This window comes from Sphaerodactylus townsendi, linkage group LG05 (genome assembly GCF_021028975.2).
Source record: "Sphaerodactylus townsendi isolate TG3544 linkage group LG05, MPM_Stown_v2.3, whole genome shotgun sequence".
In the NCBI taxonomy this organism is placed as follows: domain Eukaryota; kingdom Metazoa; phylum Chordata; class Lepidosauria; order Squamata; family Sphaerodactylidae; genus Sphaerodactylus; species Sphaerodactylus townsendi.
The window spans coordinates 18,257,947-18,280,734 of record NC_059429.1 but is presented as its reverse complement, the minus strand read 5'-3'; the positions used below and the strand labels follow the sequence as shown (position 1 = coordinate 18,280,734).

The window sequence follows — 22,788 nt, the reverse complement described above, 5'->3', positions numbered from 1 at the left end:
TCTAAGCTGAAAGAATTCAATGCTGTAATATATTCTAAAGTCTTATATTACTTTATACATGGCACCAAGCTCTTAACTGTGTTAAGATGCACAATATGCACAAATTATCCTGTTATTCAACTCATATATATAAACCGTATATATAAACCTGATTAAACCAAACAAACCCAAATGTAAACAATTCTCTTGCTGGGATTCAGTTGTGATTTCCAAAACAAAAAAAAGAATAGATGAGATTTACTGTTGTGGTCAATTGACCCATGAAACATACGTACTGCGGAGAAGAGTGTCCAGTACAATAGCAAACAGATGCATAGATTAAAAGAATAAAAGAAGAAGCTTACGTAGGCTTTAGGAGCAAAATATTACAACAGGGGAACAGCCACTTGAGATCTCTGGTTTTTAATTCTGAAAACCTCTGCCAGAAATTTTGCAACCTCTATCGTGATCCTAAAATTTTGGTCCACTAACAAAAAATGCACGTGGGTTTGTAAAGAAAAAAAAGAGGCTTTATTTCAAAGTGTCAGTCAGTCTTTATTACTGTCACAGACTAGCATCCAGTAAATGAAATAGAACTAAAAAGATAAGATATGTTAAAACATTAAATACCGTATATGCTCATGTATAAGTCGAATTTTTCAGCACATTTTTAATGCTGAAAAAGCTCCCCTCGACTTACATGCGGGTAATTAAAACTTTTTGTGTGTTTTTACTTTGCTGGCCAGCAGGGGGCACAGTTTTTATGCTAGCTGGCCACTAAAATTCCCTCAGGGTACCCTCCAGACTTACATCCCCTGGGATGATACCCAGTGCCAAGTTTGGTAAAAGTTTGGTTCAGGGGGGGTCTCAAAGTTATGGACCCCCCCCAAAGGAGGGTGCCCCTAGTCCCCACATTATTGTTTTCTTAATGGGATCTATTAGGTAGATGGGGTTGGTTCCCTTTTGAGGGTCCTATAACTTTGGATTCCTTTCTGAATTCAAAAACCTGACTGGTAATTTCATCCCTGAGAGTCTCTTTTATGATACTCTCAGCCAGGTTTCCAGTGTGAAGTTTTGGGTCAGGGGATTCAAAGTTATTGGACTCTCTCAAAGGGGTGTGCCCCCATCCCCCCCATTGTTTACACAAATGGAAGCTAATAGTAGATTTTCCATTTCCTTGGGATAACATTGATCCCTCTTAAAAAAAACCAAGTTGGATTACATTTGGAGATACAGGATGAGGAGGAGTGAATCTAGCTCTTTGAAGGATTTTAACTCTTGTGTTTTAGCTTGGTTGCTGGCCATTGAGCTTAAGGTTTTGTACTTTTAAAGTTATTGTTGATACCATATTGTTCTTGTTGACCCTCTTTTCCACTTACAGAGCAAGTTTACTGTTTTTCTTTGAAATAAATATTCAAAAACATTTAACCTAATGGATATTCCTCTTGCATTATTGGTGGTATTTATTTTATTTTGGAATTCTACTTCAGTAACTGCAGTGCATTTCCTTGCACCTCGACTCTGTTTATACACAAGTCAATAAGTTTTCCCAGTTTTTTGTGGTAAAACAGGTGCCTTGACTTATATGCGGGTCGACTTATACACGAGTATATACGGTATATATCTCTAAAAGCAAAATGTACCAGTAATAGGGAATTGGGAACACAAAAAGGCAAGGGAACATAGAGGAAACAGGATAAAAGCATAAATGCTTCACTTGTATCCCCGCCCCCGTCATTTTCTATCCTTGGGTTTTTTTCGGTGACTTATTAACAACTCTTTTTTTATCTCTTCTCATCGACTTGCTCTAGGTATCAAACTGGTTTGGAAATAAGCGAATCCGGTACAAGAAGAACATAGGTAAATTTCAAGAGGAAGCCAATATTTATGCTGCCAAAACAGCTGTCACTGCTACAAATGTGTCAGCTCATGGAAGTCAAGCTAACTCACCCTCAACTCCCAATTCAGCTGGTTAGTTTTGTTTTTTTTCTTTTGGGTTGTTACTGTTCTCTTTTTTTTTTCCCCCTTTGGGTTTTATTTTCATTTCGTATTAATGTGTTCGTTTGTTTTTGTTTTTTTAAAAAAAATCGTTCCCCCTCCGTTCACTTTGGGGGGAAATGTCTTCATTTAGGACATTTTGTTTCCGTCCGTTTGTTTTTCTGTTTCTAAAGGCAATGTGGTCTTGTGTGTAATTAAATGTGTTGGGGTTTTTGTTCGTTTGTTTTTAGTTTTTTAGCATGGAGAACGTTTTACCCAGGTTCTTAATTCTGTCTGGAGAAAGGTTGTCCATGCGTCTCACCAGGACAGAGGGTTTCTTTTTTTAGATTTTGGGTCACCAAGATCCGTAGAATCCAGCATATAGGATGGAGCACAATTGACCACAGAGCTTTCTTCATGTGATGTTGAATTAATGGGAGAAATATGTGTGCATATTCTCTTCGGTGGACTGCATACAAGCACATTCTTTTACAGCAGAACTTCCCAATAGATTATTCCCAAGATCCTTCCTCACCTCCCATCCCCCAATGCTGTTTTTGGGTCTGTTTATGTGGATTGTATTCCTGGATTATTCCTTGCTTTCTCCATGATCATTGTTTCCCCTGCAAGTAGGATCTACTGTGTCTAATCTCTTTTTTTATTTGATGTCAGAGGGCCACAGAGATCCCAATGTGGTTTGTTATCTCTGTGTGGTTTCATGGTGTTCGCCTGGCGAGGTGCAAATTGGTTTCACGTTTGTTGCATACAATACAATATATTGTGTTTATGTCTAATTGTGCACAGTAAGGTGGACTATGACTTTCTGGGCTTCAGAGATCTTCATACATTATTTTGGGAAAGGAATTGATAACTGGAGTGTGGTGGTGTTGTGTGTGTGTGTGTGTGTGTGTGTGTGAGATATACAAACACATATGTGCACACACACATATATACACACATACACGTGTGTGTGTGTGTGTGTGTGTGTGTGTGTGTGTGTGTGTGTGTGTGTGTGTGTGTGTGTGTGTGTGTGTGTGAAAGAGAGATACTTTGGTTTAAGATGGGAGAAATGCCAAATGTGCCGGTTTTATGATTTGCTATTTTACTTCCAGGTGGCAAATCATATGGGGTTGAGTTGAATATATGGCATTACTTTAAAATTGCCAGCAATTCCTTTCCGGGAATGTTCAAAACTGACATAATTTCACCTGTGTATTATTGGAAAACGTATCCTACTTGAAAATACATCCACTCTTAATAAAGCATTGAAGTTCCAAGTTCTTCTTCTTGGAAAGTTGATCACGGCAGGTCCTTGTTCTGAAACACTCTGGCACTCTGTTCTGAAACACTGGCAGTTATCCTAGCCCGCAATTAATGGCAGCTTGATCATGAGGCCCACATAACTGAAAATGGTCCAGTGAGCCTTCTCCTCAAGTTGTCATGGTGATGGTGGGAAGGGGAGCTCTCCCATAAATTCACAGTTAAGCAGGATGCTTTCCTTGTCACCACAAGGTGAATCCTCCAAATAGCTAGCATATTTAGACAGAGGGGAGCCCCCCTCAATGGAATTCTTAACCAGAAGAATCTCCACTCCATTAGGAATTACCTTCTGTCCTCTGCTGAGGGGACAAAACTGTGAATTCCTAGCAACATCACTCTTCCTTTGGTGAGACAGTCAGTTCTTCCTACCCCCATCATCTCTGTCTGATGCCTGTTTGGTAGCACAGTTACCACAGGCTAAGGGAATATTCCATAAGTGAGTCCTCCTGACATCCACAAGAGAAGGAATCAGTGAGTTGCCAAGGCAGCTGGAGCTTATGGGGTTTGCAGGCTAAGTTGAATAGATCTGCACCATTGTTGGCACTTGCTCCCAGCATGACATGTTGAGGCAGATGTGAGAAGTCACACCTCAGGTGTGTAGATTATGATACACGGAACTGACCCCTTTTTATTACCTCTGCTTTCTGGCCTGTGAACAGCAAACTGAAAAAAAAAAACCTGGGTTTGCCCTTCAGTAATGGCAAGGAGTCACACTTTCACAGGACCTAGAGCTTTCCTAAACTTTCACAAGACCACATTTCATGTAGATTTCCTCATGTTCTCAACAGTCTCCATTTAGTAAGAGTAATTGGGTCCTTTAGAGCAGGGGTGTCCAACTCTGGTGCTTCAGATGCCAGCAGGGGCTGATGGGAATTGTAGTCCATGAACACCTGAAGCACCAGAGTTTGACACCTCTGCTTTAGAGTGTTGGTTTGCTGGATAATATAAATAATTTTGGTTTGCCTGCTTCCAAGGTGCATTCTAATCTGGAGGAACCGGGTTTGATTCCCCGCTCTGCCACTTGAGCTACGGAGGCTTATCTGGGGAATTCAGATTAGCCTGTGCACTCCCACACACGCCAGCTGGGTGACCTTTGGCTAGTCAAAGCTTTTCGGAGCTCTCTCAGCCCCATCTACCTCACAGGGTGTTTGTTGGAGGGGTGGGGGAAGGGAAAGAAGCTTGTAAGGAGCAGCAGTGGCATAGTGGTTAAGAGCAGGTGCATTCTAGTCAAAGCTTTTTGGAGCTCTCTCACCTCCACCCACCTCACAGGGTGTTTGTTGTGAGTGGGGGGAGAAGGGAAAGGAGATTGTAAGCCCCTTTGAGTCTCCTACAGGAGAGAAAGGGGGGATATCCATCCAGACTCTTCTTCTTCTTCCCTGACCTGAATAGGCTAGGCCCATGGTGGCGAACCTTTGGCACTCCAGATCAATTGGCCATGCTGGCAGGGGCTGATGGGAAATGTAGTCCATAACATCTGGAGTGCCAAAGGTTCGCCACCACTGGGCTAGGCTCACCTTAAGTCATCAGATCTCAGAAGCTAAGCAGGGGACCCTGGTGAGTATTTGAATGGGAGGCCTCCAAGGAACACCAGGATCCTGACGCAGCGGCAGGGAATGGCAAACCATGTCCAAGCACCTCAAGCACCCCTTGCTTGCTAGCCCAGATTGGCTTTTCGTTTTACGGCTTCATAATTTTAAAAAAAGCTGAGTTGGACTTCACTTTTTCTCAACTGCAAAGAGTCAAAGTGTCCCTTCCTTAGCTGTACATCTGTGGATTTTTTTCCCGAGAACATCTGAAGTTTTAACATTTGAATGTGACAAATACATGCTTGCCATCACATATATAATGGATATTACAGACAGAGGCATAGCAAGGGTGGAAAGCATCCGGTGCACTGTGCATCCTCCGCCCCCGGAACGCCCTTGCCACACCCCGACGGGGTGCGCACCTGGTGCGTCGCGCACCCCCCGGTCCCCTTGGAGCTACGCCTCTGATTTCAGAGCCAGTTTTGGCACAGAGGTTAAAGTAATGGGATCGGTCTGGATAGGATAAGAATTCGACACATTTAGGAAAACTGGCTACAGTTCCTTGCAGATGCATACCCTCAAAGACAAATGCAGGGGGGATTTGCTGTGAGTGCTGTGTGAAACCACCCTGTTATTTATAAAAGGAAAGCGGTGGGCATTTAAGGGAGGACAGTCATGCACTAGACCTATTGTGGCGAACCTTTGGCACTCCAGATGTTGTGGACTACAATTCCCATCAGCCACTGCCAATTGGCCATGCTGGCAGGGGCTGATGGGAATTGTAGTCCATAACATCTGGAGTGCCAAAGGTTCGCCACCACTGCACTAGACTCTAAGAAGTGTAGTTGATGAGGTTTGTTTTCTCTTCTCAAATCCAGTGAGAATAGCCATTTTATCTGTGGCACAAAACCCACGTAATACCTTTTATTAAGACCAAATAAATTGACATGTGACATTGTGCAAGCTTCCAGGTCCGAAAGGACTCTTTTTCGGGCTAGATGTTAATGAAATTCATGACATTCTGTCCGTGGGTCTAACTTCATATCATCAGCCTTACCTTGCGTTGATGCCTCCTTAACTCTCAGGTCGGAGAATGTTGGGAAACGCTGAACTCGGCTCTCAGGATACACGGTGGGAGCCTTAGTTCTTAGTTCCTGATGGAAGCTGCCGCTAATTGTCATGGGTATTGTGTGACACCCCAATCTTGTTGTGAGTCATAGCAGTTAATAGCATGACATAAACCCCGTTAGGCCTTTAGCTGACTGTCCTTTCTGTGCCCATCTCTGCTTCCTGCCAGGTGGGATTCATGGAAGTGAAATCCTCTTCATCGGTCCACCGTCTTTTCCTCCCTTATTTCCTTCCCTCCTCTTCTGACTGCACATTTCTGGTTCTCCTTCCCTACTTCCAAAAGCCTCCTCCTTGTCTCTGTAGCTCTGACAGCATCTCAGACTCTCTCTCTTCCTGCTGCTGTGTATCTTTTCGGATCTTCCCCTTCTCCCCTGCAGTGTAAATCAATCATCCTTGGCAAACTGCCGCTTCTTCTTAATCCAGGTGCACTTAAGGCAGCATCTTCCTCACAGGCCTGGAAACAGCTAAATTGTTAATTTCTTGGCAATTTAAGCGAGGGTTAGAATGAATTAAGTCTCTTTCTTTAACTTGCTGCATACTAAACCGGATGGATATTAATGTCATTAAATGAGAATCCCTCCCCCCCGCACAAGATTTCTTTTTTAAAAAAATGTTCCCTTTTATTGTATACAGGGTGATGGTGCTGATTTTAAAATAAACATGTAAAAAATTCCTTTCTATTTGATCTACACTCAAAAGCCAGGGAAAAATTCAGTAACGATCTTGATGTGACAATCCTACAGTTAATATGATTCCATCTAAAAGAAATTTAAAGAAATTGGGGTCAGTACTTTCTCCAGACTTCTTTTCTCATTTGCATGTTGGGTTCAAAATTGGGTTCGTTTTCTGCTGGACTTCCCCTTTCTACTGTCTTGCCAAACACGTTGTGATTGGCCCCACCTTCTATGGTAGCCATTTTCTAGTTGTGCCCACTACCCTTACTCAAAATTCCAGAAGTTTCCACAGGCCTGGGGCCCACAAGGCAATGAAAAAGGTCAGAGAACAAAAAGTTCATATTCAAAGTGTTCACCTGTTTCTGCTGTTTTAAATCAAATGTGGACCTGTTTCCAGATATATAGACCCTTTTTCTACTTAATATTCCCAACGTTGTGGATCTCTGTTTTCTCAACCCGCCCACCTCTCATTTTGTGACCTCACACATTCAAATTGTACATTGATTGAGGGAGCAGGTCTGGGGGAGTAGAGAGCCTCACTTGTCTGGAGTTTTAAGTATTGTTTCTGTTAGGACATCAGAATGTTATTTACTCACATGTCTAAGTGGTTATGGTAAGCACAAGAGGCTGAAATGTGGTCAAATACCATTTCCTTCACCTTGACCCAAGCTAGGCCAATTTCATCAAATCTCAGAAGCTAAGTAGGGTTGGCTCTTGTTGGTATTTAGATGGAAGACCATGAAGGAAGTGTAGGGTTGCCAGAGGGAGCCAATGGCAAACCACCTCTGTTAGTTGCTTGCCTTGAAAACCCGGCCTATGGAGTCACCTTCACAGGTGTCAAACTCGTGGCCCTCCAGATGTTATAGACTACAGTTCCCTTCATCCCCTGCCAGCATGATGGGAACTGTAGTCCATAACATCTGGAGGGCCGCGGGTTTGACACCTATGCTTTAGGTCAACTGACTTGATGGTACTTTGCACACACATACCCACACCACCAACTTCTTTTGAGCCAACTCTTTGTGTGGGAATAATGTAGCAACAGAATAGCTGGCAGGAATCATGGCAGATGTTGGAATTAGGACTGAGCAAACAATTGTGCTCGGTAAAATTCGGGTTTTTAAAACCCGGAAATTTTGGTTGAGCTTTTCACTGATTTTTTTCAGGTTTTAAAAACCGAACTCAGAATTTACTGAGGGAGGGGTTTCTTGTAGACAGCTCCCTCACCAGTCAGCCAGCAACTGGTTCTGGGGTGGGGGATTTCTTGCAAACAGCGGAAAAACTCCGCCCTCTACAAGCAACCTGGCTCCCTCCCCAATCGCAAAACCGGCAACATGTTTGTGTTTTTTGGCACCAGGCTGACTTGCATCTGCCGAATAGCCTGGGTTTTTTTTCCAAAAAAAATATATAAGGTTTTTTTAGGGGTTTTGGGTGATTCAGGAAATACAGAGCCCGCTAAGGGAATACAATACTTTCACCAGATGGTGAAAGAAATATTTGTAAGGTTCCTATGTAAAACGCCTGAGAAACTTCAAAGGAAGGAAAATAAGGTTCAACAAGAACGGTAATATTTCTCCATACATTTATGCATAGGGGTATCTGGGACCAATAGAAAATTTTGTTCCAAGTAATCAGATCATCAAGGGACTTTTGTTCTGGGTTTTTTTTTTTTAAAAAGACATCTGGTAGTAAGGGAATAGATGGATTTTCTGTCTTGGTCAATCTCTGGTTGTGGTTTTAGGGGGTCTTCTACCTCTCATCAGCCCCAGAAGCATATTTGTAATCCAAAATTAGTGGAAAAAGTCTGACAGCAAAGGTGGTGCTAAGATCCTGGATTAGAGTATGCCAATGAATTTTAAAGTCCACATTCCAAGAGAACTCGGGAGATCCTTGCTCTGGGGATATTGAAGGAAGCAAAACAGTTTTCAATGTGAGCATTTCTCAGGTGCGGGAGGTGATGCATACATCTCTAAAAATAATCCCCTTATTATCTTGTTTACTTCTCCAGTAGAACCCATATGGCTTACAGAGTAAAGGTTGGTGCTAACAAGAAAGAAATGCAGTGGTGGTGGTGGTGGTGGGGAATTAATTGTGTTTTGTAGTTTTATATCATGGGGTATTACATGAAAGCTAGATACCATCCGTGTCTCTTAAGCACAGAAGACAAAATCTCTAGATAGAGTCCTTTGCCTTCTTATTTGTCTTAAAAAATATTTATATACTCTATTATAAATACAGCATGATGTAGTGGTTAAGAACAGGTGGGTTCTAATCTGGAGAGCCAGGTTTGATTCCCCACCTGAGTGGCAGAGGCTTATCTGGTGAACCAGATATGTTTCCGCACTCCTACATTCCTGCTGGGTGACCTTGCGCTAGTCGCAGTTTATTGGAACTCTCTCAGCCCCACCCACCTCACAAGGTGTCTGTTGTGGGGAGAGGAAGGGAAAGGAGCTTGTAGGCCACCTTGAGTCTCCTTACAGTAGAGAAAGGTGGGATATAAATCCAAACTCTTCTTCTTCCAACTCAAGGTAGCTAACAAAGCAGCCATCACTGCAAGGTCTCAAAATCAACAAAGAGCATCCAGCATACTATAGTAGTGAAGGTGTCGGACTAGAATCTGAGGAAGTCAGGTTCAAATCCCCGCTCTGCCATGGAAATTTGTGGGATGACCGTGACCAGTAACATGCTCTCAGCCTTGACCCTGGCAAGTATTTGAATGGGAAACCTCCAAGGAATACCAGGGGTATGTACAGGCAGATAACGGCAAGCCACCTCTGAACATCCCTTGTCCTGAGCATTCTACGAGGTCATTACAAATCAGCTGTGACTTGACAAGAAAAAAGTTACCACAATTAAATATTATTTATTATTATTATTTATTTAACTTAATATACCGCCCCATCCCGAAGGGGTTCTGAAGAAAATGAGGGTTCAGTACTCCAAAAACACGTACATAACCGTAACAATAACAGCTAAGGTTTTTTTTAATGTTTCTTTAAAACATTTATAAAGGCAACCTTGGTTGCAGACAATCCAACCAGAATAGAGTTGCAAAAACTGTAATTATGCACAATGAGCTTATAACAATTTCACCGCCAAAGAAAAGCTTTGCGTTGTTTTTTTTAACAACAGCAGTTTTAACGTCATCGGCAAAAATTCAGTATATTTTTATAGCAGCAGGTTTCATCAGCAAAAGCTCAGTGAGAGCCAGCATGGTGTAGTGGTTAAGAGTGGTGGACCCTGGCCCCTTCTGCACATGCAGAATAATGTATTTTCAATCCACTTCCAATGTATTTTACAGCTGGATTTTACTGTGTGGAATAGCAAAATCCACTTGCAAATAATTGTGAAAGTGGATTGAAAGTTCATTATTCTGCACGTGCGGAAGGGGCCAGAGTCCACCACTGTGGCCTTTCTTCTGGAGAACGAACTTTGATTCCCCACTCCTCCACAGGAAGTAACCTTGAGTAACTGTTGAGTAACCTTTGAGTAACTCTGAGCTGTTGAGTAACTGTTGAGTAACCTTGAGCCAGTCGCAGTTCTCTCAGAACCCTCTCAGCTTCACCTACCTCACGAGGTTTCTGTTGTGGGGAGAGGAAGCGAAGGACTTTGTAAGCCACTTTGAGACTCCTCACAGGAGAGAAAGGTGGGGTATAAATCCAAACTCTTCCTCTCCTCCATTTAGAGCATGTTTAACAAGCTATCCAGTGTTGGCTCTTTTTGTGTGGGACACTTCCTCTAAAATCATCCTCCAAAGTTCTTTCTTCAGAGTTCTTGAAAGGATTACATTTGAAAACATAAGGTTGTTTCAAGAGCTTTGAGAAATGAATTTTAGCTATGAAACTATTATAAGCTCATTATGTGTAATTACTGTTCTGGCCACTTGATTTTGGTTGGATTGCCTGCAAGTGAGATTACCTTTATAAATGTTTTAAAGAAAACCCCTTAGTTATTTATTGTTCTAGCTCTTCATTGTTTGTTCATTGCTGCAGTTCTCTATTGTGTGTATGAGCAGACTAAAAAACAATATAAACACAGTTTCAAATATGCAGCCAGATCTGCCAGAACATTTTACAGTCTACAAGAGTATGGTGTAGCAGTTAAGAGCAGGTGGATTCTAATCTGGAGAACCGGGTTTGATTCCTTACTCCTCCACCTGAGTGGCAGAGGCTTATCTGGTGAACCAAATGTGTTTCCACACTCCTACATTCCTGCTGGGTGACCTTGGGCTAGTCACAGTTCTTCGGAACTCTCTCAGCCCCACCTACCTCACAAGGTGTCTGTTGTGGGGAGAGGGAGGGAAAGGAGCTTGTAAGCCACCTTGAGTCTTCTTACAGGAGAGAAAGGTGGGATATAAATCCAAACTACTCCTCCTCCTCCTCCTCCTCCTCTTCTTCTTCTTCTTCTTCTTCTTCTTCTTCTTCTTCTTCTTCTTCTTCTTCTTCTTCTTCTTCAAATGCTCTCTGCAATGGAACCATCTTACTTACCTTCTTAAGGCAGTGTGGACTGTGCCCTCCAGACCCATAGGCAGTGGTGGGATTCAGCAGGTTCGTACTACTTCGGCAGAACCGGTTGTCAAAATGGTGCTTGTAAAAAAACCAGTTGTTAAACGATTTGAATCCCACCACTGGAACCAGTTGTTAAATTATTTGAATCCCACCATTGCCCATAGGGTATTCCAAAGGAAATGACTTACCATAGGCCCCTTCCACACATGCAGAATACTGCCCTTTCAATCCACTTTCACAATTGTTTGCAAGTGGATTTTGCTAGTCCGCACAGTAAAATCCAGCTTCAAAGTGCATTGAAAGTGGATTGAAAGTGCATTATTCTGCCTGTGTGGAAAGGGTCATAGACAAGGGTCCATGACTCAGCTGTGAATCCCTGGAGAGGGTACCACCAGCGCTCAGAAGTATTGTTAATATTGTGCACAACAAAGATGTTTTGGACTGTGCTGGGGTTTGTGTCATTGTATTTGGGGTGTCCCCCCCACCCTCTTCTCCCATACTGTGCAGTGGAGCTGCTTCACCAAGATATGTATTCCACTCCTTCCCCAAGAGTGCGCACTGATGCCAAAAATGCTGAAGCGGCACTACAGATGATACAAAAGGCCATCTCCGTAATTACTGCTTTGACATAAAATGCATCTGTACAGCATGCATGTCATTGGTATGCGCATATTTATCTTTACATCCATCGCAGTAAAGCAGAGCTACCACTCTGATATGTACGTTTTTAGAAAACCCTGGGCATAATCCACAGAGGAGTTCCCTTTGCATGCCTTATAGAAATGAACGGGAGCGGTTAAATCTCCCGTTCATTGGTTCTTAACAGGAAACTCTTCCGATGTCTGTTATCTCAGTTGCAAGGTATGTCTTACAAGTGGCATATCTCACATCCTTAATAGTTTCCAAGACACTGGTGTAATAAAGAATGATGGTATATAATAACTAACAAAAAAAAATACATTAGCCTTTATTGGCATAATCAGAAAGCAAAATGAATACATCAGTAATAAAAGCAAAAAAAAGCTCCAAAAGGACCATAACAGATACATACTACTTGATACTCTCAGCTATCTCCATAATAAAATTGGCAACCTATTCACAAAAACCAGAGTCAGAGTTATTCAACAATAAAGATAACCTAATCAGATCTGGCAACCCAGATTGGAAAAGAGAATATAAATTGGTATATTTGGATCTGATTTTAACAAATCTGGTGCAGTGCAGAAGTTGGTATAATAACTAAACGAGTCTGGCTAGTTAACTTTCACTGCAACATCTGTAAAGTGGGTGATCTCTCTTTTTGGAGTCACTGTGGTATTGTGGCAGTGGGGTCTGATTAGGTCAGAGGAGGCCAGGATTCGAACCTGCGGAGCTGATGGCTCAGTGGGTCTCCTATTTTGTATGCACAATCGTCCAGGTTCAATCCCCAGCCAATCCAGTTTTTTTAAAAAATGATGAGGTAGTATGTATTGAGACAACTTCCATCTGAGATCTCTGGAGGGCTGCCAGCTAGTGAAGACAATGTAGAGTTTGATAGAACTGTAATGTATCTATGTATTGTCGAAGGCTTTCATGGCCAGACTCAACTGGTTCTGGTGGGTTTTCCAGGCTGTGTGGCTGTGGTCTGGTGGATCTTGTTCCTAACGTTTCGCCTGCTTCTGTGGCTGGCGTCTTGTTACAGAGGGAAGTCTGTTACACACTGTTATACCCTGGGACATGGACAATATATACCCCAAACATTCCCTTCTCTCTAGACACAGTGTGTAACAGACTTCCCTCTGTGATACACCTCTGAAGATGCCAACCACAAATGCAGGTGAAACGTTAGGAACAAGAAACACCAGACCACAGTCACACAGCCCGGAAAACCCACCAGAACCAGTATAATGTATCTCTTAGGTTTTTGCAAAATAAATGTAGATAAAAGTTTTTTTTTTAATTTAATTCTTAGCTACAGCAGCCAGACTAGTATTGACTAAGAGCTGGAAAAAACCAACTATACCTTCAAAAATAGATTGGCAACAAAAAGTTATGGAATTAGCAAATCTCACGAAATTATTAAATTATGAAGAGCTAGAAAATAAAGATAATTTTAGAGACCAATGGAAACAAGGGATCGTTTATGTAGAGGAGAAATATAACAAAATATGTGGGTTTTGGATGTTGTATGATATAAAAAAATTATAATAAGGGTTATTAATTTCGAAGTTGTAATTGAATGTATATGTTGAAGATTAATTATGGAGAATGTCTTTTTTTTCTTTTTGTTGAACAATATTTAGTTTGTCCATTCGGAAGTCACTACGTAATAGTGAATTTTAAGTACTCATAAACTGATGAAATCTTATGTTATAAGAAAAGAAATGTATACCTCGTGTTTGTAAAATGTTTGAATCATAATAAATTATGTTATTGCAAAAAAGGGGACTTTAATCCAACTCTTTATAAGGGTCTTTACAAGGCTCTTATATTCAAGCAAATGTGGGGGAAAGACAGAAGGTCAGAAGCTGCCTGCATGGACAGAGAGCCAGCATGGTGTTGGGGATCCCAGCAGGGGTGTCAAACTTGTGGCTGGGGGTCGAATCCAGCCCCTTGAGAGGGTCTGTCAGACCTTTGATCTACCTGAGGCAACTCCCTGCCTTCGCCCCCGATCTAAGCTGGTAAGCTGGGTTCGCCAGGCCAGATCAAGAGCAAAGAGGGTTACCTCAGCTGGCTTGTGGACCTAATAGGCCACCCACGGGGCAAGTCCAGGCCCCCTTCCAGTGCTAGCCAGTCCATGCATCCACCCCACCGCTCCCAATTTGGCATGGAAAGTGTCATCCCCTCCCCCCCCATGCCAATCTCTGCTGGGGAGTCTGCTGTGGGCTCATCAGCTGAGGCAGCCACCCCCCACAGCCCCCAAGTCACATTTATGTCATATCTGGCCATCGTAACAAGTCATTTTGACACCCTTAGGTTATTCAGACTAAGGTTCTTTCCGCACATGCAGAATAATGCACCTTCAATCCACTTTCCATTCACTTTGCAGCTGTGCGGAATAGCAAAATCCACTTGCAAACACTTGTGATAGTGGATTGAAAACGCATTATTCGGCATGTACGAAAGGGAGCCTAAGATTCGGAAGACCCAAGTTTGCATATCAACTGTGCCACGGAGGCCATGATGGAAGCTTGCTGGGTGTCTTTGGTCCAGTCACACATTCTCAGCCTGACCTATCTCACAGGGTTGTTGTGAGGATTAAATGAAGAAGAAGAAGAAATTATGTAGGCCACTATGAATCCCTACTGGAGAGAAAGTTAAAGTGTAAAGGCAAAGAGCCCCTTGGGGATAGGGCGGTATAAAAATCCAAATAATTAATTGATAGATAGATAGATAGATAGATAGATAGATAGATAGATAGATAGATAGATAGATAGATAGATAGATAGATAGATAGATAGATAGATAGATAGATAGATAGATAGATAGATAGATAGATAGATAGATAGATAGATAGATAGATAGATAGATAGATAGATAGATAGATAGATAGATAGATAGATAGATAGATAGATAGATAGATACAATAAATATAAATGAAGTAAAACAGAAGAAAAGGAGGCACGCAGAATTCCAGTGGGTTTCTCTCTGGGATACTGTGGGCTTGTGGCATGACCTTGGAAATCCAACTCATTTATTGAGGCCATCTGCCAAAGGGAGAAAACTGTGCTCCTTTCACTCCTATGGCATTCTTGTGAGTCTCAAGTAATTAAGTAAATCTCAGGTGCCTCATAAAGCAAAGTATTGGCATAGTCACAACACTGTTTTTTGCATTCAAAAAAATTGGTAAGTGTACAGAGCATATCGTTGGAGTTGGAGATTTATTTTGATTTTTTTCCAGAATTGATCAACATGATTCCAAGTAGACTCTTTGGACTGTTCATGCCAAAACTGTGATAACTGTATCCATTGCCTGTAACTGTAGCCAGATGTGCATTTCATTGTTGTTGAATTGGTTCTTAGTCATTTATTTTAGACTGCTGAAGTCAGTGGGGATCTTTCAGATAGCTATAGGAGACTTCGAAAAACGTCTCAGCCCTTGTAGGTTATTGTACCTTCAGGAGGCCTTCTGTAATGAGGGGCCAGAGATGTACAGCCTACAGGGTCACCCTTATCCAGGCGCACATCTTTTGGTCATGTGGGGTGGATGTCTGGCAAGCCCCCCCAGCTTCTGTGCAGGCCAGCTTTTGGCCTCCTCCAGGCCCTGCTGGACTGCATGGAGGCCAGGGGGCGGGGCTCAGCGGTGGGTGACCCCACTCACACATGACTCTGCCCTGAGCCACGCCCCTGAGCATGGGGGGTGCCCAAAGATGGGGATATCTCCGGGCACCATTTCCCCCGATACACCTCTGTGAGGGGCAAGAAAGGTTGTGAGAGAATTAGTCAGCACAGACGTTTGGAACCCTGCTTCCTTATGACATATGTTCCTACTCCTCAGATAAGCCCCCCCCCCACTTTATTTTGAGAACAGAGGTTTGTTTTCCAAGGTCAAAGTGCAAACGAAAATTCTCAGAGCTTCTGACGAACATCATCTGGGGGGGGCAGTTCCACAAAGAGCCACCAGGGGGATGCAGTTCGATGTTGCAAGACTGCAGTGGAGCTGACCTGGGTCCCTGAAGTCTCTCCCTTTGAGCCTAACATCATGCTTGGGACTAAACCTTGCACGTTGAGCTTTCTCACACTTAACATGACGAATTGCACGAGAGTTTCAGAATAATCCCTTCCAATCTTATCTTACGCATTCCAGTCAGGTCGCTGGGTTGGTTTGTTTGATTTCCGCCATAGAACAAGGTATGCACTGGGAGGGACGGTAGGCAGGGGCTTACGTTTGGAATAACATTTTTTTCGGTCCCATGTGATGTTTGTAATGAATTCCTGGCCTCGCTGTGTAGTTTCAGGGTAACCACTGATACCAAAATGCCATCGATCAGGTCAAGACAGCCCCAACGTGCTGTCCTGGTCCATTTTTCTGCTCTGGCCAACAGATGACATATTGTGCGTGTATCTGGATGCCGTGGGGTGCCAGCCACCACCGTTTGACACAGTGCCACTTTCTGGTGCTTTGCCAGACTGGTTTCGATGGATTCATTGTAGGACTGTCATTTGTACCTTTCAAGTTTCCAAGCATGGCACACACCCCAGACTTTTTAAAAATGTCATTAGTATTTACAGGAGGCTTATATTCTAAGAAGCCATCCTAAAATATTTTAAGGAGGCATCCTAAAATAATCTGCCTTCTAGACACAGCTGCTGAACAATTTCAAAAGTTGGGAAGGATTTAAAATACTCTCCACCGTGATAGAATTACTTTCCAACCCCACAGTAGGAAATATGGACCCCAATGAATTGAGGGGGTTTCCTCTCTAATAGCACCCACACTAGTGAGTTCTGAATGGCTCCATTTGGCTAGGAGGACAAATTTTGTTTTTGTTTTGTTTTTTTCAAGAGATGAAATAGTTACAGCTGTTACAGTGCATCCTCTCTCTATTTATTTATTTTTTAATTTTATTTTATTTTTGCTTGCTCTATCCTCCGTGCTACTAACCTGACTGTTTTTGTTTCCTGTTTGGGGGGTTTGCTTTGCATGTCATTCCTTCTTCTTGGCTGACCAGCGTGTGGTTTCGATCTCGCTTCCTCTCTATGATTCAGGTGCCTCACTCTTTCCATTCCAGGTTCTTCCAGTTCTTTTAACATGTCAAACTCTGGAGATTTGTTCATGAGCGTGCAGTCACTCAATGGGGATTCTTACCAAGGGGCCCAGGTTGGAGCCAACGTGCAGTCACAGGTAGGGATCCACCGGATATACTGCCCGTGAGTGCATCAATGTTAGAATGAAGAGCCTTTGATGATCCTATTGGCTTTCCCCATTCCTGTCCCGAGAGAGGAATCAAAACTTGGTATCCTACTTTTAATGGTAACAGCCAACCAAAAAGAAAAAAAAACTACACTCCAAAATCTTGCAGTTAAATGAAAAATTGTCCACACTTTGTGAATGCATTTGGCTCTGGCTTGATAATAGGAAGAATGGAGATTTAAAAGTTTGAATAGAAAGAATATGTACCATCCAAGGCTTGCTTTGCTTAATGGGTATTCTGGAAGAAGGGATGAAATATTTGTACGAAAGCTGCTGTTTCAACTTCCATGTCATCATCTTCTGCTGGTGTCTCACGAGACAGCAGTACTGAACTCCAGAAGTTCTCTCGTCTTCCTCCGCCCCATTTCAAACCAGACCTTTGCAACCACCCTGTGCTAGACTCTAGCTTGGTAGAGAAGAGTGTGGGAAATCCTCTCAGCAACATGAGCTTGTTCTCTTCAGTGAAAAGGGGTCAACTGCAGGTTCTGCCGTTCCGGCCTCATAGACTTCTTCCAGAGTCTTCCCCCATTCCATTGGAAACCTGAGCCATACCGACAACCATGCAAGCATTTCATTTCTCAACAAAGTGTCTTGAAAGCCAAGCCAAGTTCCATTGGTATCTGAAGATAGAAATGGCAGGGAGCTTACAATGGATGAGGGACCGTGAAACTTTGGGTATCAGGATTCTTATATTCACCTGTGTTGTCAAGTCTCTTCGGTTTCAGGTGGCATTGAAAAGCCATGGGTTGAACCAGTGATGGATGGAATCGGGGTAACATGCTTAAGTGTAGATTTCTTCTCCCCAAATAGAATTGCAAAACGCAACCAAAATATCTCCAGCTAACATACCTGCCCCTTCCCCTGTGTATTTTTTCTTCCAACCTTCCATTGCAATGCTAAGGATCCAATGCGAAAAGCTAATGTCAACATTTGGGGTAGTGGGTCGGGTAACGAAAGGGGAAGGAGGGACCGTCTGTCTCTTGGGGGTGGTGGTCTTGTTGTGGGTCAGCAATGGGAGATCTTGACCGTGATCATATTGTCAGACTTGAACGAGCAGAAACAAAGACAAGCCTTGCATTTTATACTCTTGTGTGTCTACTAATTCTCTCTTTGTTGTCGTTTTGGTCTGTTTAGGTGGATACCCTTCGCCATGTTATCAGCCAGACAGGAGGATACAGTGATGGGCTCGCAGCGAGTCAGATGTATAGTCCGCAGGGCATCAGTGTAAGAAAAATAGGCTTCCTTTCTTTTGCTTCTCTCTCTCTGTGTGTGTCTCTCTCTCTCCCCCCAATTATTTCAAAGCCATAGGGCTCAGAATGCCACTTAGTACGACTTGTCTTAGCTTTACGGTCACCTAGTTTATTGCTTCTGTATTGGTCACGCCAACGGCAGAGTTCCATCCACAAATGGAAGGGGGGTAAAGTGGCGACTGGGCAGGCCTTATGCAGGCAGCTGGCGTCTAGGGCTGTCAGACCCGATCAGCATTCGCAAGGCACCTGCGGCCACTCGCGTTCCGCTGAGAGGAACTGCTAAACAGGTGACACCTAGTGCAGGAGCAGTCGGCGATGTCACCGCAAGGACCCTTGATAGCTCCAACAAGAAGGCCTGTCTTTGGAGTCCCTATTTCCTACTGGGTGTGCCAGCTAAAAATATTGTGGGCCCCGTTGCCCTCTCCGGTCCAGATCAGAAGCCCGAGACAAGGTGGTGGTCATGGTGGTTGTGGTTGTTCTATCGTTTATTATTGTCGCTGTTGTTTTTTTGTTATCATCCTTCCCATTTATTATTATATAAACATAACAAAAAAGGAGGGGGGTTGGGGTGGAGGGAGGGAACATCTTCTCCTTGTTCTAAGTTGCGCTGGCGGCTCCTGACTAGCATGAAAATTCATAGCGACAAGCTGTGTCGTACGGAGCGAAATCGATCAGACAGACACAAGGAGAACCGAGTGTAGATTCGGGACAGCAATCCAACTTCATTTCTCAGATCAATCATCCGCCATCTCAGCGGCGGTGACAGCAAGCTGGGACAAGAGGGCAGCCTGGAAAAGGAGACTGCCACTCACAGTATAAAGGGGCTCCTCTTTGCCTCTTTAGAGGTCAGAGGGAGACCCGCGCCAGTTGGGGGATCGACCTGCAAGCACAGAACCGTGGCTCGGATGCCTTGGCTTTCCTTGCATAGATAACCTTGGGTATGAGGGGCGCCATTTGGGGTGACCACGGAGGGTCCACACAGACATGAGAGGCTCCCCTCCCACCTACTCTGACTATAACCTTCATGATTTTCATAGCCCACGTCGCTCACCAGAGTGCTGAGCGAAGCAGGACTTTTCTCAGTGGGGAATGTACAGCACGCTGCCACTGGCCCTGCCAGGCATTCTCCGTGAGCTCGTGTCAATTTGAAATAAAAGTACCAAGGAGAAGATGTGATGTGAGGGAAAGCATTAAAACTGCTTGCTAAGGTGACGTCTTGCTCGCTGGCCCGCTTCCTTTTGTGGTTATGATGCAAAAATTATAGACAGTGAAAGAGCTTGCCTGCCAGTGGGTTGGGTAAGAATTGTTCATGTGAGAATTTTCTGTGTGGACCATGATGGGCGAGGCAGGTTGACTAAGAGCCACTGGGTATGTGACACAGAGGGTGGTAGTCTGAACGAATGTCTAGTAATGACATGGGCAGCTATGTCGGATATTAACTTCTAAAGTAGGAAATGGAGAGGTCTCATTTCAGCATCTGGTGGCACAAATTAGGGGAAAGGGCTATACCTTTTTTCTTCTTCTAACTTCCCTGCACTACTTCACTTTGGGTGCTTTTCTGCCATCCCTGCTCTGGTGCAAAATTGAGCTGGGCTGAAGGTAGTGTCTAGGTCATGGGTCTGCAACCTGCGGCTCTCCAGATGTTCATGGACTACAATTCCCATCAGCCCCTGCTGGCATGGCCAATTGGCCTTGCTGGCAGGGGCTGATGGGAATTGTAGTCCATGAACATCTGGAGAGCCGCAGGTTGCAGACCCCTGGTCTAGGTTCTCCTCCCTTCCTTCAGCATGTTTCCAGCAAGGTGTCGCGGTTAAGAGCAGGTGGACTCCAATCTGGAGAACTGGGTTTGATTCCCCACTCCCCCGCATGAGCTGTGGGCTGTTATCTGATGAACTGGATTTGTTTCCCTGCTCCTACACATGAAGCCTACTGGGTGACCTTGGGCTAGTCACAGTTCTCTCCAAACTTTCTCAGCCTCACCTACCTCACAAGGTGTCTGCTGTGAGGAGAGGAAGGGAAAAGAATTTGTCAGCCACCTTGAGTCTCCTTACAGGAGAGAAAGGCTGGGTATAAACTAAAACTCCTCCTCCTCTTCTTCCTCCTTCTCCTCCTCCTTAGATTGAAAATTACATACAAAGAGAGCTGATGCACACTCATGATACCTGAATGGCGCTAATTTGGCTGCTCCCCATTGAATGCTTACAACGGAAAGCTTTCTGCAGCATTGTGGGTCAAAATCAAAACCATGGGGCATGGCGTTCCTTAGGTAGAGTATCTGGAGTCCACTCTAGTGTCTTGGCTACCAACAGTGAATAAAGGCTTTCAGAGTAAGGGCAAGGTTTGGATACAAAATGTGGGAATAATCACCTAGGTGGAAATACTCAGGTAAAACATGCACACGCCTCTTTCAGTTTTCAGTTTGGTTTGGGAAATCCATCCATCTCTGCCTGTTGTGCCTCCTGGGAAAGGCCAGCCCTATTCCCAGCAGAAAGGGGGGGGGAAGGTCTCAGTTTGGTATGTAGGACCATCTGTGATTGACAGGGCAAAGGGCGCTACAAATGCCCGTGGGCTGTCCCTTCTAATTTGGCCCTTAGAATTCTACCACCATTTTGGAACGTTCTCCTACAGCAGGGGTAGGGAACCCGCGGCTCTCCAGATGTTCAGGAACTACAATTCCCATCAGCCCCTACCAGCATGGCCAATTGTAGTTCCTGAACATCTGGAGAGCCGCAGGTTCCCTACCCCTGTCCTACAGAAATCAAAAGTAGGAGTGTGTACTAACCTATCACACCAGAGGGAAAGGTTTAGTATTGCCTCCCCCCAGATGGTTTTTGTTTGTTTGTTTAGATACTTAGACCCTGGTTTTCTCCCCAGAGTCGATTAAAACATCATGTTCTGCTCCTCCATTTTATCTTCACACCAATAGCCCTGTGAGATAAAACTGAGATACATTGACTGGCCCAAGACCACCCCGTAACCACCATAATGGACAGGGTATCTCCAAGATCCTTGTTCAACATTCTCAGCCACTATTCCACTGCAAGGAATATCCCCCGCACAGACATTTTGAAGAGTTATGGCGTTCTGCTGTTCATCTTGCTTTAATATCTAAACTGGCTCTCACCAATGCGCCACTAATGTGCTCAGTGAGGGAAACTGAGGTATCTCAGTGGGCATCTCCAGCCCCAGTACTATATCAGAAATTCAGCCATGGATGTATTGGTGCTTTTCTAAAACGAGAGGAAGCTTTATTATTTGAGGGTTTGCCGTCACAAGAAGGGACTACTCGTGAAGAAAAGGAAGGCCGAGCAGGTCATAGAGATCGGCTTATGGGTCTTTGTTGTCTGCTTTCTGAGGGGACTTCATCTGAATTCAGTGCAAGCGTCTGAGCTCCTACATTTAGCACCCAGCCCTGACGTCAGCAGGCAGAGACAGCAAAGCTCTCTGAAGTAAATGCAACTGAACATGTGCCGGCAATTATGTCTGATTATATAAACCCCTCGCAAAAACTGGGCTCAAAAAATGCCACATGAAAGAGCCCATCGCTCCACATTAATCTCCGGTAGCCGAATTCATTTCCATCCCTGGCTGCTTAATAGTGAGGAGTAAATGAATCAGAGGCTGATTGTGATATGAGATGATACTTCAGTACCCATTAACCCTCTCCCTCTTTCCCCCAGCTCCCTGCATCTGAATCCGTATATGCCCATGTGAAAATAGTAGTATTCAGGGTTAAGCTACAGCGCACAGGGATTCGCTGCTAGAAAGAGCGGGCACGGAAGGGAAGTGCAAGCAGAAGCTAGAACGGATCCTGAATTAGCCACACGGCATGCCAGGTGCAGAACTGAAGAGGGCTAATTAAGGAAAGAGAACGGGCAAAATGGGAATCAGTAGCAGAATTGAGAAAGACACAGTGTAATTTGTTTTTGCCTCCACGCCATTATAGCCAAGTTATTCTGGAAGACAGAAGGAGGGTCTGATTTGAAAAGAATGACCGGGGGAAAGGCAGGCGGCATTAGGGAAGGGAGCAAACTGTCCGTCATTCCGCAAGAAACAATTAATTTAGACTGAAAAAAGGTACATTTAAATTAGATGTCAGGGGACTTCTTCCTAACACAGGGCAAAGTCAACAGTAGAACAAGTTTTCAAGAGCAACTTCCTTACCGGTTTTGCAAGGGAAGGCCGGAAGAGACATGATAGAAGATACTCTCAGTGGCAGATGACCTTCTTTCAGCCCCTTATTTATTTATTTTTATTTATTTAATTAATACTCTGCACCTTCTAGCCATAGTGGGATTCAAGGCAGCTTACAGAATTAAAAAAAAAACATTTAAAAATACAATGAATGCTTTTTGTTGTACCTTTATTGTAACTTTTTTTAATGATCAGGTTTTGTTTGTTATGTTTTTAATCGGCAAAAAGCCATTAAGTATTGTTGTTGTTGTTGTTGTTGTTGTTGTTGTTGTTATTATTTAATTTTGTCTAATATCAAAACTGCCAGTTCTTTAGCAGGGTGTTGGCCTTTCGTTACAA

General features: G+C 43.7%; 1 protein-coding gene across 7 annotated transcripts in view; it reads left to right on the top strand.

Annotated features, from left to right (window-relative positions):
• PBX1 (PBX homeobox 1) overlaps window positions 1-22,788 on the top strand; it is a 281,890-nt gene that overhangs the window by 241,867 nt on the left and 17,235 nt on the right. For 2 of the 7 annotated variants that reach the window (XM_048498532.1, XM_048498533.1), the window contains exons 6-8: window positions 1,791-1,839; window positions 16,824-16,936; window positions 18,140-18,229. In XM_048498532.1, coding sequence (XP_048354489.1) covers window positions 1,791-1,839; window positions 16,824-16,936; window positions 18,140-18,229 — 252 coding nt within the window. Of the gene's footprint in view, window positions 1-1,790; window positions 1,951-16,823; window positions 16,937-18,139; window positions 18,230-22,788 lie in introns of all 7 variants that reach the window. The other 5 variants (XM_048498530.1, XM_048498531.1, XM_048498537.1 and 2 more) reach the window with 4 other exon arrangements.